General features: G+C 53.3%; 1 protein-coding gene across 1 annotated transcript in view; it reads left to right on the forward strand.

Moving 5' to 3' along the window:
* The first annotated feature begins 3,534 nt into the window (after positions 1-3,534).
* LTBP4 (latent transforming growth factor beta binding protein 4) overlaps positions 3,535-15,339 on the forward strand; it is a 62,931-nt gene continuing 51,126 nt past the window's right edge. The window contains exons 1-3 of the mRNA XM_033083868.1: positions 3,535-3,775; positions 10,626-10,847; positions 14,726-14,988. Of these exons, the coding sequence (XP_032939759.1) occupies positions 3,535-3,775; positions 10,626-10,847; positions 14,726-14,988 (726 nt within the window). The remainder of the gene's footprint in view (positions 3,776-10,625; positions 10,848-14,725; positions 14,989-15,339) is intronic.

The following is a 15,339-nucleotide window of genomic DNA, read 5'->3' on the forward strand; positions in this document are numbered from 1 at the left end:
TTTCACAATCCCAGTTCCATCCCAGTCCCATCCCGGGATTTATTGGCACGGGCGTTCCCGTTTCCCAATCCCATCCCGTTTCCCAATCCCATCCCAGTTCCCTCCAGTCCTACCCTGGGCAGCTCCAGCGGCTCCATCCCTGTCCCCGTGCCTGTCCCTGTCCCTGTCCCGCTCCTATCCCGCTCCTGTCCCGGGATTTATTGGCACCGGCCCCGGCGATCCCGGCGATCCCGGCCAGGGAGGGGCGGCCGGGGCAGAAATTCCGGCTGAGCCCGGCCTGAGTCAGGGCGCAGCAATTCCCGCCCGGATCCGGCCCGGGAGGGGACAGCGGCGACAACGGGGACAAAGGGGACGGGCGGAGGGGACACGGGGACAGTGGGGACACGGGGACAGTGAGGACACGGGGACAGTGAGGACAGCGGGGACAGAGGGGACACGGGGACAGAGGGGACGGGCGGAGGGGCCACGGGGACCGAAGGGACGGGCGGAGGGGACACGGGGACAGCGGCGACAACGGGGATAGAGGAGACACGGGACAGAAGGACACGGCGACAGAGGGGACAGAGAGGACACGAGGACAGCGGGACCCCGGCCAGGACCGCGCCCCCGCGCTGGGGCGGGGAGGGGACAGTGCCAGCTCTACTTGGTGACACGGCCAACGCTGGGGTGGCACCGCTGCGACACCGCTGTGGCATCGCTGTGACACCGCTGTGGCATCGCTGTGGCAGCGCCACTTCCGGTGGCCGCTGCCAGAGGAACCTGCTGGCCCGGGCACCGGTGGCACCCGGGTGACAACGGGGTGGCCACACCCCCCCCACACCCCTTCCGTCCCCTCCCCCACCGCCCGCAGCTGGAGCGGGGCTGGGCTGGGGTCACCGCGGGGGGCTGGCACCGGTGGCACCGGTGGCACCAGTACGGGATGGCACCAGTGTCCCCAGTAGGGGCTGGGATAGGTCCCCAGTGTCCCCAGTAGGGGCTGGGATAGGTCCCCAGTGTCCCCAGTATGGACTGGCACCGGTGGCACCAGTGTGGGCTGGGATAGGTCCCCAGTATCCCCAGTATGGGATTGCACCAGTGTCCCCAGTAGGGGCTGGGATAGGTCCCCAGTGTCCCCAGTAGGGGCTGGGATAGGTCCCCAGTATCCCCAGTATGGGCTGGCACCAGTGTCCCCAGTATGGACTGGGATAATTCCCCAGTGTCCCCAGTATGGGCTGGCACCGGTGTCCCCAGTAGGGGCTGGGATAGGTCCCCAGTATCCCCAGTATGGGCTGGCACCGGTGTCCCCAGTAGGGGCTGGGATAGGTCCCCAGTATCCCCAGTATGGGCTGGCACCAGTGTCCCCAGTATGGGCTGGCACCAGTGGCACCAGTATGGGATTGCACCAGTGTCCCCATTATCCCCAGTACGGGCTGGCACCGGTGGCACCAGTGTCCCCAGTATGGGCTGGCACTGCTGGCACCGGTGGCACCAGTGAGGGCTGGCACCAGTGTCCCCAGTATGGACTGGGATAGTTCCCCAGTATCCCCAGTATGGGCTGGGATAGGTCCCCATTATCCCCAGTATGGGCTGGCACCGGTGGCACTGGTGGCACCAGTGAGGGCTGGGATAGGTCCCCAGTGTCCCCAGTATGGGCTGGGATAGGTCCCCAGTGTCCCCAGTATGGGCTGCGATAGGTCCCCAGTGTGCCCAGTATGGACTGGCACCGGTGGCACCAGTGTGGGCTGGGATAGGTCCTCATTATCTCCAGTATAGGCTGGCACCAGTGGCACCAGTGGCACCAGTGGCACCAGTATGGGCTGGCACCGGTGGCACCAGTATGGGATTGCACCAGTGTCCCCATTATCCCCGGTATGGGATTGCACCAGCGGCACCAGTGTGGGCTGGCACCAGTGTCCCCAGTATGGGCTGGGATAGATCCCCAGTGTCCCCAGTATGGGCTGGGATAGATCCCCAGTGTCCCCAGTATGGGCTGGGATAGATCCCCAGTGTCCCCAGTATGGGCTGGGATAGGTCCCCAGTGTCCCCAGTATGGGCTGGGGTAGGGTTCCCAGTGGCACCAGTAAAAGCTGTCCCATTGTCCCCAGTCTGGGCCGACACAGTACCCCGTGTCCCCAGTATCCCCAGTATCCCCAGTATCCCCAGTATCCCCAGTATCCCCAGTATCCCCAGTGTCTCCAGTATCCCCAGTATCCCCAGTATCCCCAGTATCCCCAGTATCCCCAGTATTCCCAGTGTCCCCAGCGCTGTCCCCGTTGTCGCCGGCCCCGCGGGGGCGGGCTGTCCCCAGTATCCCCAGTATCCCCAGTGTCCCAGTGTCCCAGTGTCCCCAGTATCCCCAGTATCCCCAGTGTCCCAGTGTCCCCAGTGTCCCCAGTATCCCCAGTATCAGTATCCCAGTATCCCCAGTGTCCCCAGCGCTGTCCCCGCTGTCCCCGGCCCCGCGGGGCCGGCTGTCCCCAGTGTCCCCAGTATCCGCATATCCCAGTATCCCCAGTGTCCTATCCCCAGTATCATATCCCCAGTGTCCCCAGCGCTGTCCCCGTTGTCGCCGGCCCCGCGGGGGCGGGCTGTCCCCAGTATCCCCAGTATCCTATCCCCAGTATCCGCAGTGTCCCCAGTATGCCAGTATCCCCAGTGTCCCCAGTATCCTATCCCCAGTATCCCGTGTCCCAAGTATCCCCAGTGTCCCCAGTATCCCGTGTCCCCGCTGTCCCCGTTGTCGCCGGCCCCGCGGGGGCGGGCTGGCACCGCTGGCATTTCCTCGCCACCCCGGCAGCGCCCGCGGTGGCACGTGCGGCACGGGGGGGGAGGGGAGGGCGGGGTGACACCCACGTCACCCCCCCAGTGTCCCCTGACCCCCCCCAGTGTCCCTCTGTGTCACCCCCGTGACCCCTCCAGTGTCCCCCTTCGTCACCCCCTGACCCCCCCAGTGTCCCCTTTTGTCATCCCGTGAGCCCCCCAATCTGTCCCCTCTTGTCACCCGCATGTCCCCCTCCTTGTCCCCCCCATGTCCCCCCTCGTGTCCCCCCGTGTCCCCCCCGCTCTGTCCCGAGTGTCTCCCCCGTGTCACAAATCTTGTCCCCTCCATGTCCCCCCCACGTCCCTCCGTGTCCCCCCACGTCCCCCCCGTGTCCCCAATGTCCTCAATGTCCCCCCATGTCCCCTCTGTCCCCCCCATGTCCCTTCTGTCCCCTCCGTGTGACAAATCGTGTTCCCCCATGTCCCCTCCATGTCCCCAATGTCCCCCCCAATGTCCCCCCCATGTCCCCCCCCAATGTCCCCCCAATGTCCCCAATGTCCCCCCCAATGTCCCCCCCATGTCCCCCCCCCAATGTCCCCCCAAGTCCCCAGTGTCCCCCCTGTCCCCACACCCAGGGGGGGTGGCCGATGCTCCAGCCCCACCCCGGGGGTTTCCCCGCCCCCCCCGACCCCACCCCGGGGCGGTTCCCTCCGTGTCCCCCCGTGTCCGTGTCCGTGTCCGTGTCCGTGTCCCCCCCTGTCGGTGTCACTGTCCCCTCGCTGTCCCCCCTGGCCATGTCCCCGTCTCTCCTGCTCGCCGCGGTCCTGGCTCTGCTCGCCCCGGGCTCGCCCCTGGCCCCTCCCGGGGGTCCCGGCCCCCCCCGGCTCCGCGTTCGCTTCTCGCCCCCTCCCCGCTGCTGCCCCGGGGGTCGCTGCCAGCCCGGCTGTCGCGACAGCGGCGACAGAGGCGGCGACAACGGCACCGTGGTGATCGAGAGCGGGCGGAACCCCCCCCCGGGCAGCGGCTTCAGGCTCGGTCAGTGCGGGGAGGGGTTTGGGGGGATTTTGGGGGGGGATTTGGGGGGTTTGGGGGGAATTGAGGGGGATTTGGGGGGATTTTGGGGGGATTTTGGGGGGATTTTGGGGGGATTTTAGGGGAGTTTGGGGGAGTTTGGGGGGAATTTAGGGAGTTTTGGGGGGATTTTTTGGGGATTTGGGGGGGTTTTGAGGGGGTTTCGGGTGAGTTTGGGGCAATTGGGGGGGAATTGAGGGGGTTTGGGGGGATTTGGGGGGATTTTGGGGGGGTTTCGGGGGGATTTAGGGAGTTTTTGGGGGAATTTGGGGGGAGTTTGGGAACGTTTGGGGGGGATTTTGGGGGGAATTGGGGGGATTTAGGGAGTTTTTGGGGGATTTTTGGGGGATTTGGGGGGGGTTTGAGGGGGTTTCGGGGGGATTTTAGGGGAGTTTGGGGGGGTTTCGGGGCAGTTTGGGGGGATTTGGGGGAGTTTGTGGGGAATTGGGGGGATTTGGGGGGATTTTGTGGGGATTTTGGGGGAGTTTGGGGGGATTTAAGGAGTTTTTGGGGGATTTTGGGGAAGTTTCGGGGGGAGTCTGGGGGAGTTTCGGGGAAATTTGGGGGGAATTGAGGGGGTTTGGGGGGATTTTGGGGGGATTTGGGGGGGTTTGGGAAGGTTTGGAGAGATTTTGGGGAGGTTTGGGGTGGGATTTGGGGAGTTTAGGGGGGATTTGAGGGGGTTTGGGGGAATTGTGGGGGGGTTTCGGGGGATTTTGGAGGGACTTTGGAGGGGTTTTGGGGCGATTTTGGAGGATTTGGGTTGAGATTTTGGGGGGATTTTTGGGATTTCGGGGGATTTGGGGTCGCCGCGATCTTGGAAGGGAGGAGTTTGGGATATTGAGGAGTCGGGATTTGGGGGGATCTGGATCCTGAAATTTTGGGAGGGGCGAATTTGGGGGAATCTTTGGGATTTGCGGGGGTTTTGGGGTTCAGGAAGAATTTGGGATACAGGAATAAATTTGGGGTTCAGGAGAATTTTGGGGCACAGGAATGAAATTGGGGTGCAGGAGGATTTTGGGATATTGGAGTGGATTTGGGGATCAGGAGGAATTTGGGATTTTAGGGGGTTTGAGACCTTTTGGGAACACGGGGACAATTTTGGGGTTCAGGACGGATTTGGGGCGGGGTCTCCAACACCCCAAAATTCCCTTTTTTTTGGGGGGGGGGAATGCTGTGGGAATTTTGAGATCTCGAGGAGGGGAAATCCCAGAACATTTCGATCTCCCAAAATCCCCACGAGCACTTTCAGGGCCGGGCTGCCAAAAAAAAAAAAAAAAAAAAACCAAAACCAAAAAAACCAAATTTCCCCAAATATCATTTTAAAATCTTTTTTATTTTAGGGTGGGGGTTCCAGCCCCCAGCGCGGATTTTTGGGGAGAGGTTTTTGGGATCGGGGAGTTTTTTATTTAGGACCGGCGGGGTTTTTTTAGGGCTCGGGGGAAGGGTGGGCCCCAATCCCACCCACGCAGCTCCATGAGCTCATCGGGTCCCGCTGGAAAACGCCGGGAATTCGCAACATAAACAGAGGGGCCCCGGCAGAGCCCGCCCGGCCCCGGGGGCCCCAAAAACGGGGCGGGGACCCCCCGAAAATGGCTGGGAGACCCTAAAAAATGTCAGGGAGACACCAAAAATATCGGGGAGAACCCCAAAAAAATTTGGATCCGGTTTTGGTCTCCCCTAAATGTCGGGATCTCACTCTGGACCCTCCCCAAAATGTTCTGGATCGGCCCCAAAAATGGGGCTGGGACCCCCAAAAAATGTCCTGGACACCCCCAAAAATTTCTGGGATCCCCCAAAAAATGTCAGGGAATCCCCAAAAAATATCAGGGAACCTCCCAAAAAATATCTGGGTCCGCTTTGGGTAACCCCAAATGTTGGGATCTCATCCTGGACCCTCCCCAGAATGTTCTGGATCGGCCCCAAAAATGGGGCTGGGACCCCCCAAAAATGTCTGAGAGACCCCAAAAAATGTCTGGAAGTCCCCAAAAAATGTGAGGGAGACCCCAAAAATATCAAGGAGTCCCCAAAAAATGTCAGGGAGACCCCAAAAAATGTTCAAGGAGTCCCCCCAAAAAATCTGGGTCCTCTTTGGGTCACCCCAAATTTTGGGATCTCACCCTGGACCCTCCCCAAAATGTTCTGAATCGGCCCCAAAAATGGGGCTGGGACCCCCCAAAAAATGTCCTGGACACCCCAAAAAATGTCAGGGACCCCCAAAAAATGACCTAGACCCCCCAAAAAATGTTAGGGAATCCCCAAAAGTTCAGGGACCCCCCCAAAAAAATCTGGGTCCGCTTTGGGTCCCCCCCAAATGTTGGGATCTCATCCTGGACCCTCCCCAAAATGTTCTGGATCCGCCCCAAAAATGGGGCTGGGACCCCCCTAAATGTCTGAGACACCCCAAAAAATGTGAGGGAGACCCCAAAAAAATGTCAGGGAATCCCTAAAAATGTCAGGGAGACCCCAAAAATATCAGGGAGTCTCCCCAAAAAATCTGGGTCCGCTTTGGGTCCCCCATAAATGTCGGGATCTCATCCTGGACCCTCCCCAAAATGTTCTGGATCCGCCCCAAAAATGGGGCTGGGACCCCCCAAAAATGTCTGAGACACCCCAAAAATGTCCTGGACACCCCAAAAAATGTCTGGAGACCCCAAAAAATGTCAGGGAGTCCCCAAAAAATGTCAGGGAGTCCCCAAAAAATATCTGAGTCCGCTTTGGGTCACCCCAAATGTCGGGATCTCCCCCTGCACCCTCCCCAGAATGTTCTGGATCAGCCCCAATAATGGGGCTGGGACCCCCCAAAAATGTCTGAGACCCCAAAAAATGTCAGGGACCCCCCAAAAAAGGTCAAGGAGTCCCCAAAAAATGTCAGGGAGAACCCCAAAAAAATTTGGATCCGGTTTTGGTCTCCCCTAAATGTCGGGATCTCATCCTGGACCCTCCCCAAAATGTTCTGGGTCAGCCCCAAAAATGGGACGGGGACCCCCCTAAATGTCTGAGACACCCCAAAAAATGTGAGGGAGACCCCAAAAAAATGTCAGGGAGTCCCTAAAAATGTCAGGGAGACCCCAAAAATATCAAGGAGTCTCCCCAAAAAATCTGGGTCCGCTTTGGGTCACCCCAAATGTTGGGATCTCATCCTGGACCCTCCCCAAAATGTTCTGGATCCGCCCCAAAAATGGGGCTGGGACCCCCCCCAAAATGTCCCGGACCCCCCTAAAAATTTTCGGGATCCCCCAAAAATGTTCTGGACCCCCCCAAATGTCAGAGACCCCCCCCAAAATGTCCTGGACCCTCCCAAAAAATCTGGGTCCGCTTTGGGACTCCCCTAAATTTCGGGATCTCCCCCTGGACCCTCCCCAAAATGTTCTGGGTCGGCCCCAAAAATGGGGCTGGGACCCCCCTAAATGTCTGAGACACCCCAAAAAATGTCAGGGAGTCCCCCAAAAAGTTCAGGGAATCCCCCAAAAAATATCTGGGTCCGCTTTGGTCTCCCCTAAATGTCGGGATCTCATCCTGGACCCTCCCCAAAGTGTTCTGGGTCGGCCCCAAAAATGGGGCTGGGACCCCCCAAAAATGTCCTGGACACCCCTAAAATTTTCTGGACCCCCTCCAATTGTCTGAGACCCCCCCCCAAAATTTCTGGGATCCCCCTAAAGATGTCCTGGACCCCCCAAAAAATATCTGGACCCACTTTGGGTCACCCCAAATGTCGGGATCTACCCCCGGACCCTCCCCAAAATGTTCTGGATCGACCCCAAAAATGGAACTGGGACCCCCCAAAAATGTCAGAGAGACCCCAAAAAATGTCTGAGACACCCCAAAAAATTACAGGGAGTCCCTAAAAAATGTCAAAGAGACCCCAAAAATATCAGGGAGAATCCCAAAAAATCTGGGTTGGTTTGGGTCACCCCAAATGTTGGGATCTCATCCCGGACCCTCCCCAAAATGTTCTGGATTGGTCCCAAAAATGGGGCTGGGACCCCCCAAAAAATGTCCTGGACACCCAAAAAATGTCAGGGACCCCCAAAAAATGACCTAGACCCCCCAAAAAATGTTAGGGAATCCCCAAAAAGTTCAGGGACCCCCCCAAAAAAAAATCTGGGTCCACTTTGGGTCGCCCCTAAGTTTCGGGATCTCATCCTGGACCCTCCTCAAAATGTTCTGGATCGGCCCCAAAAATGGGGCTGGGACCCTCCAAAATGTCCTGGACCCCCAAAAATTTCTGGGATACCCCAAAAAATGTCAGGGAATCCCCAAAAAATGTTCTGGACCCCCCCTAAAAATATCTGAGTCCGCTTTGGGTCACCCCCAAATGTCGGGATCTCACCCTGGACCCTCCCCAAAATGTTCTGGATCCGCCCCAAAAATGGGGCTGGGACCCCCCAAAAATGTCTGAGACACTCCAAAAAATGTCAGGGAATCCCCAAAAAATGTCTGGAGACCCCAAAAAATGTCAGGGAGTCCCCAAAAAATGTCAGGGAGACCCCAAAAAATGTTCAAGGAGTCCCCCCAAAATATCTGGACCCGCTTTGGGTCACCCCCAAATGTCGGGATCTCACCCAGGACCCTCCCCAAAATGTTCTGGATCAGCCCCAAAAATGGGGCTGGGACCCCCCAAAAATGTCCTGGACCCCCAAAAATTTCTGGAACCCCCCCAAAATTTTCTAGATCCCCCCCAAAAAAATCTGGATCCATTTTCGATCCCCCCCCGCCAAATCTCGAGCTCACCCCAAAAATTTCAAATCCACTTCGGACCCCCCCCCCACCCCCGAAATATCCTGGACCCAAAAAATTTCTGGGAATTCCCAAATTTCGGGGACCCCTCCCCCAAAAATTAAAAATTGGGATCCACCTTTTGGACCCCCTCCAAATATTTGGGACACCCCCACCCAAAAATTCCCAAATCCCTGAAATCCCTCCCCAAAATTCCTGCGAAAAAACCCTGAAATTCCCCCAAAATTTGGGGTATTTTGGGGTTTTTTTTTAGGGTTTTTTTTTTGGAGGGGTCCCTAATTTTGGGGTGTCCCCCCCTAATTTCTGTGTCTTAATTGGTGGGGGTGGCACCAAATTTTGGGGATTTTTGGGGTTTTTTGGGGGTTTTTGAGTTATTTTTGGGGTTTTTCGAGCGGGTTTTTTTGGGTTTTTAGGGTTTTTGAGTGGGATTTTTTTAGGGTTTTTTTTTGGGGTGCTCTCTCTAATTTTGGGGTGTCCCCCCACAGTTGTGTGCCCTAATTGGGGGAACTTTGAGGTTTTTTTGGGGGTTATTTTGATGTTTTTTGGTTATTTTGGGGGTTATTTTGGGCGGATTTTTTTTGAGTTTTTGGGGTTTTTTTTTAATGGGATTTTTTTGGGATTTTTTTGGAGATCTCTCCCTAATTCCGGGGTGTCCCCCCCGCAGTTCTGTGCCATAACTGGGGGGGATTTCTGGATTTTTTTGAGTTATTTTGATGTTTTTTAGGCTTATTTTGATGGTTTTTGGGGTTATTTTGGGCGGATTTTGGGGTTTTTTTTTAATGGGATTTTTTTAGGATTTTTTTTGGGGTGCTTTCTCTAATTCCGGGGTGTCCCCCCTCAGTCCTGTGTCATAATTTGGGGGGGACTTTTTGATTTTTTTTTTTTTTGTTATTTTGATGGTTTTAGGGTTATTTTGGGCTGGTTTTGGGGTTTTTTTGAGCGGTTTTTTTGGGTTTTGGGGTTTTTTTAGGGGGATTTTTTTGGGTTTTTTTTGGGGATCTCTCCCTAATATTTTGGGGTGTCCCCCCGCAGTTCTGTGCCATAATTGGGGGTACTTTTGGATTTTTTGGGGGTTTATTTTGATGGTTTTTGGGTTATTTTTGGGTTATTTTTGGGTTATTTTGGACGGGTTTTTTAGGGTTTTTGGGGTTTTTAGGGTTTTTTTTTAGGATTTTTTTTGGGGATCTCTCCCTAATTTTGGGATGTCCCCCCCGCAGTCCTGTGCCATAACTGGGGGGGAGATTTTTGGTTTTTTTTTTTTGTTTTTTACGTTTTTTGGGGTTATTTTGACCTGGTTTTTTTTTGGGTTTTGGGGTTTTTTTAATGGGATTTTTTTAGGATTTTTTTTGGGGTGTTCCCCCTAATTTTGGGGTGTCCCCCCGCAGTTGTGTGCCATAACTGGGGGAGCTTTGAGGGTTTTTTGGGGTTGTTTTGGGGTTATTTTGGGTTGGTTTTGGGGTTTTTTGAGCGGTTTTTTTTGGGTTTTGGAGTTTTTTTAATGGGATTTTTTTTGGGGTTTTTTTTGGGGTGCTCTCTCTAATTTGGGGGTGTCCCCTCGCAGTCGTGTGCCCGCTGCTCTGCAGGAACGGGGGGCGAATTTGGGTTTTTTTGGGATTATTTTGACGGTTTTTGGGTTATTTTGGGCGGTTTTTTTGGGGATTTTTTTTAGGTTTTTTTTTTAGGATTTTTTTGGGGTGCTCTCTCTAATATTTTGGGGTGTCCCCCCCGCAGTGCTGTGCCCGCTGCTCTGCAGGAACGGGGGTGGAATTTGGGGTTTTGGGGGGTTTATTTTGACGGTTTTGGGGGTTTTTTGAGCGGTTTTTTGGGGTTTTTTGGGATTTTTAAATGGGATTTTTTTAGGATTTTTTTTGGGGACCTCCCCCTAATTTTGGGGTGTCCCCCCGCAGTTGTGTGCCCGCTGCTCTGCAGGAACGGGGGGGAATTTGGGGTTTTTTGATGATTTTTGGGTTATTCTGGCCGGATTTTTTTGTTTTTTGGGATTTTTTTTTAGGGTTTTTTTAAGGATTTTTTTGTGGGGGATCCCTCTCTAATATTTCGGGGTGTCCCCCCGCAGTGCTGTGCCCGCTGCTCTGCAGGAACGGGGGGCTCTGCGCCCACCCCCAGCGCTGCCTCTGCCCCCCCCAGTTCACGGGGAGGTTTTGTCACCTCGAGGTCACCAACGGCTCCGGGCCCCAAAATCCCAAAAATCCCCAAAATTCCCGAGGGGAGCCCCCCCAGGCCCTGACCCGCTCCATCTACACCCTGCCCCTGAGCAACCACCGCGAGGAGGAGGATGGTGAGAACAAAAAAAAAAAAATTTGGGGCGTTTTATTCCCTAAAATTCCCTTTTTTCCCAAATTTTTCCCATGAAATTCCCATTTTTTCCCCCAAAATTCCCATTTTTCCCCAAAATTCTCATTTTTCTCAAATTTCCCACGAAATTTCCCATTTTTCCCCTAATTTCTCTCCTAAAATTCCCATTTATTCCCAATTCTATCTCTAAAATTCCTGTTTTCCCCTAATTTCCCACGAAATTCCCGTTTTTCCCCACGAAATTCGCATTTTTTCCCCAAAAATTCTCATTTTTCCCAAAATTCCCATTTTTCCCAAATTTTCCCATGAAATTCCCAATTTTTCCCCACGAAATTCTCATTTTTCCCCCAAAATTCCCATTTTGTTTCCCAAAATTCCCATTTTTCTTAAATTTCCCCATGAAATTCCCATTTTTCCCCAAAAAATTCCCATTTTTCCCCAAAATTCCCATTTCCCCCAAATTTTCCCACGAAATTCCTGTTTTTTCCCCAAAATTCCCATTTTTCCCACGAAATTCCCATTTTTTCCCCAAAATTCCCATTTTTTTCCCCCAAATTCCCATTTTTTCCCTAAAAATTCCCATTTTTTCCCCAAAATACTGATTTTTTTTCCCCCAAAATTCCCATTTTTCCCCAAAATTCCCATTTTTTCCCAAAATACTGATTTTTTTCCCCCAAAATTCCCATTTTTCCCCAAAATTCCCATTTTTCCCAAATTTCCCCACAAAATTCCCAATTTTTTCCCCCCAAATTCCCATTTTTTCCCCAAAATACTGATTTTTTCCCCAAAATTCCCATTTTTCCCCCAAAATTCCCATTTTTCCCAAATTTCCCCACAAAATTCCCAATTTTTTCCCAAAAAATTCCCGTTTTGTTCCCCAAAATTCCCATTTTTCCCAGTTTTTCCCACGAAATTTCCATTTTTCCCCCCAAAATTCCCTTTTTTTTCCCCTCAAATTCCCATTTCCCACAAATTTCCCCACGAAATCCCCATTTTTTCCCCAAAATTCCCATTTTTTCCCTAAAAATTCCATTTTTTTCCCTCAAAATTCCCATTTTTTCCCAAAAATTCCCATTTTTCCCAGATTTCCCCACAAAATTCCCAATTTTTTCCCAAAAAATTCCCGTTTTTCCCCCCAAATTCCCATTTTGTTCCCCAAAATTCCCATTTTTCCCAGTTTTTCCCACGAAATTCCCATTTTCCCCCCAAAATTCCCATTTTTTCCCAATTCTCCCCTGAAATTCTCATTTTTTCCCCAAATTCCCCCATTTCCCCCATCCCAAATCCCAAATCCCACCCCAATACCTTTTTCCCTCCGTCCCCAATTCCCCCAAAATCCCCCAAAATTCCCCCATCCCAAATTCCCTCTTTTCCACATCCCAAATCCCAAATCCCATCCCAAATTCCCCCAAATTCCCCAAATTCCCCAATCCCAAATTCCCCCATTCCCCAAATCCACGGATTGAGCACCTGGGAGGGAAATTTGGGGTTTTTTGGGGGGTCCCAGCACCCCAAAATCTCCCCAAAATCCCCAAAAATCTGCCCCAAAATCTCCCTGATTTTCTGTCATTCCCACCCCACAAATTCCCCAAATTCCCCCAAATTCCCCCATCCCAAATCCCAAATCCCGCCCCAAAATCTTTCCCCCCTCATCTCCAATTCTCCCAAATTCCCCAAAAATTCCCTCATTCCCAATTCTCCCAAATTCTCCCCAAATTCCCCCGTCCCAATTCCCCAAAATCCTCCAAAATTTCCCCAATCCCAAATCCCAAACCCGCCCCAAAATCCTTTTCCCTCCATCACCAATTCCCCTAAATTCCCCCAAAATTTCCCCAAATTCCCCAAAATTCCCCCATCTCAATCCCACAAATTCTCCCCAGAATTCCCCAATCCCAAATCCCAAATCCCACCCCAAAATCCTTTTCCCTCCATCCCAAATTCCCCCCAAATTCCCCCCAAATTCCCCCAAATTCCCCAATCCCGATCCCATAAATGGGGAGAAAAAATATTCGGGATGGGATTTGGGATGGGGGAATTTTGGGGAATTTTGGGGTGAAGGAAAAATAATTTTGGGGTGGGATTTGGGATGGGGGAATTTGGGGAGGATTTGGAGAAAATTTTGGGGGAATTTGGGGGAATTGGGGATGGGGGAAAAAGGATTTTGGGTGGGATTTGGGATTTGGGATGGGAAAAATTTGTGGGATTTGGGGGAATTTGAGATGAGGGAAAAAGGATTTCGGGTGGGATTTGGGATTTGGGATTTGGGATGGGGGAAAAGGGGAATTTGGGATGGGGGAATTTGGGAGAATTTGGGGGGAATTGAGGATGGGGGAAAAAGGATTTTGGGGCGGGATTTGGGATTTGGGATGGGGGAATTTGGGGGAATTTGGGGAAATTTGGGGGATTTGGGGATGGGGGAAAAAGGATTTTGGGGTGGGATTTGGGATTTGGGATGGGGGAAAAGAGGAATTTGGGGTGGGGGAATTACGGGGGAATTTGGGGGAAATTTGGGGAAATTTGGGATGGGGACAAAGGGAGATTTTGGGGTGGGATTTGGGATTTGGGATGGGGGAATTTTGGGGGATTTGGGGATTGGAGGGTTTGGGGAATTTGGGGGATTTGGGATGAAGGAATTTGGGGGATTTGGGGGATTTGGGATTGGGGAATTTGGAGAAAATTTGGGGAATAGGATGAAGGGAAATGAGGGGATTTGGGAACGGGGGGAAAAGGTTTTGGGGTGGGATTTGGGACGGGGGAATTTGGGGAATTTGTGGGGTGGGAATGACAGAAAATCAGGGAGATTTTGGGGCAGATTTTTGGGGATTTGAGGGGGATTTGAGGGGGATTTGGGGGGGATTTGGGGCGCTGAGACCCCCCCCAAAAAACCCCAAATTTCCCCCCCAGGTGCTCAATCCATGGTGAATGGGGAAATTTGGGATTGGGGGAATTTGGGGAATTTGGGGGATTTGGGGAATTTGGGGGATTTGGGGGATTTGGGGATGAGGGGGAAAAAGGATTTTGGGGCAGGATTTGGGATTTAGGATTTGGAATGGGGAAATTTTGGGAATTTGGGGGATTGGGATGGGGGGAAAGGGGAATTTGAGATGGAGGAGTTTTGGGGAATTTGGGGAAAATTTGGGGGAAATTTGAGGTGAATTGGGGATGAGAGAAAAAGGATTTTGGGGCAGGATTTGGGATTTGGGATGGGAGAATTTGGGGGGAATTTTGGGGGCATTTTGGGGGAATTGGGGATGGGGGAAAAAGGGTTTTGGGGTGGGATTTGGGATTTGGAATGGGGGAATTTGTGGGGTGGGAATGGAAGAAATTGAAGCGATTTTGGGGCAGATTTTTGGGGATGGGATGGGGGATTTAATGGGGATTTTGGGGGGATTCAGGGGGGATTTAGGACGCTGAGACCCCCCCAAAAAACCCCAAATTTCCCCCCCAGGTGCTCAATCCATGGTGAATGAGGGAATTTGGGGTGGGGAATTTGGGGGATTTGGGGAATTTTGGATTGGGGAATTTGGGGAATTTGCGGATTGGAGAATTTGGGGAATTTGGGGAATTTGGAGAATTTGGGGAATTTGGGGGATTTGGGAATGGGGGAAAAAAGATTTGGGATGGGATTTGGGGTAGGGAAAAAGGGAATTTGGGGATTTGGGATGGAGGAATTTGGGGGATTTGGGATGGAGGAATTTGGGGGATTTGGGGGAATTTGGGGTGGGGGATTTTGGGGAAATTGGGAAGATTTTGGTGCAGATTTTTGGGGATGGGATGGGGATTTTGGGGGGATTTTGGGGGGATTTTGGGTGAATTTTGGATGCCGAGACCCCCCCAAAATTCCCCAAATTCCCCCCCCAGGTGCTCAATCCATGGTCAGCGTCCTGGTGCGCCACCCCCCCCAGGCCACGGTGACAATCCACAGCGTGGAGCGGGTCCGGGGGGGGGAGGGGGACACCAGCGACCCCTCCCCAGCCCCCCCCACCCCCCCCGCGGGCAGGGCGAGCCCCCCGAGCCCCCTCCCCAAATTCCGGGTGTTGGCTCAGCGGGGACCCCCCCGGACCCCCCCGGCCTCGGAGGATTCGGGGTTCGGGTATTGCTTCAGGCGGCTGCGGGGGGGGCAGGTGAGACACGGGCGGGATTTGGGATTTTGGGGGGATTTTGGGGGATTTGGGGGATTTGGGGGAGAAAAGGGGATTTGGGGGATTTTGGGGGGTTTGGGGGGTTTTGGGGGGGTTGTGGGATTTGGGGGATTTGGGGGATTTGGGTGAATTGGGGATTTGGGGAATTTGGGGTAAAAGTGGGGTTTGGGGGATTTGGGGACATTTGGGGGTTTGGGGGATTTGGGGGATTTTGGGGGGTAAAGGGGATTTTTGGGATTTTTGGGGATTTGGGGGATTTTGGGGGGTTTGGAGGAATTGGGGATTTTGGGGATTTTGAGGATTTGGGGGATTTTGGGGGGTTTGGGGATTTTG

The sequence above is a fragment of the Catharus ustulatus genome, chromosome 34 (assembly GCF_009819885.2).
Source record: "Catharus ustulatus isolate bCatUst1 chromosome 34, bCatUst1.pri.v2, whole genome shotgun sequence".
NCBI lineage: Eukaryota > Metazoa > Chordata > Aves > Passeriformes > Turdidae > Catharus > Catharus ustulatus.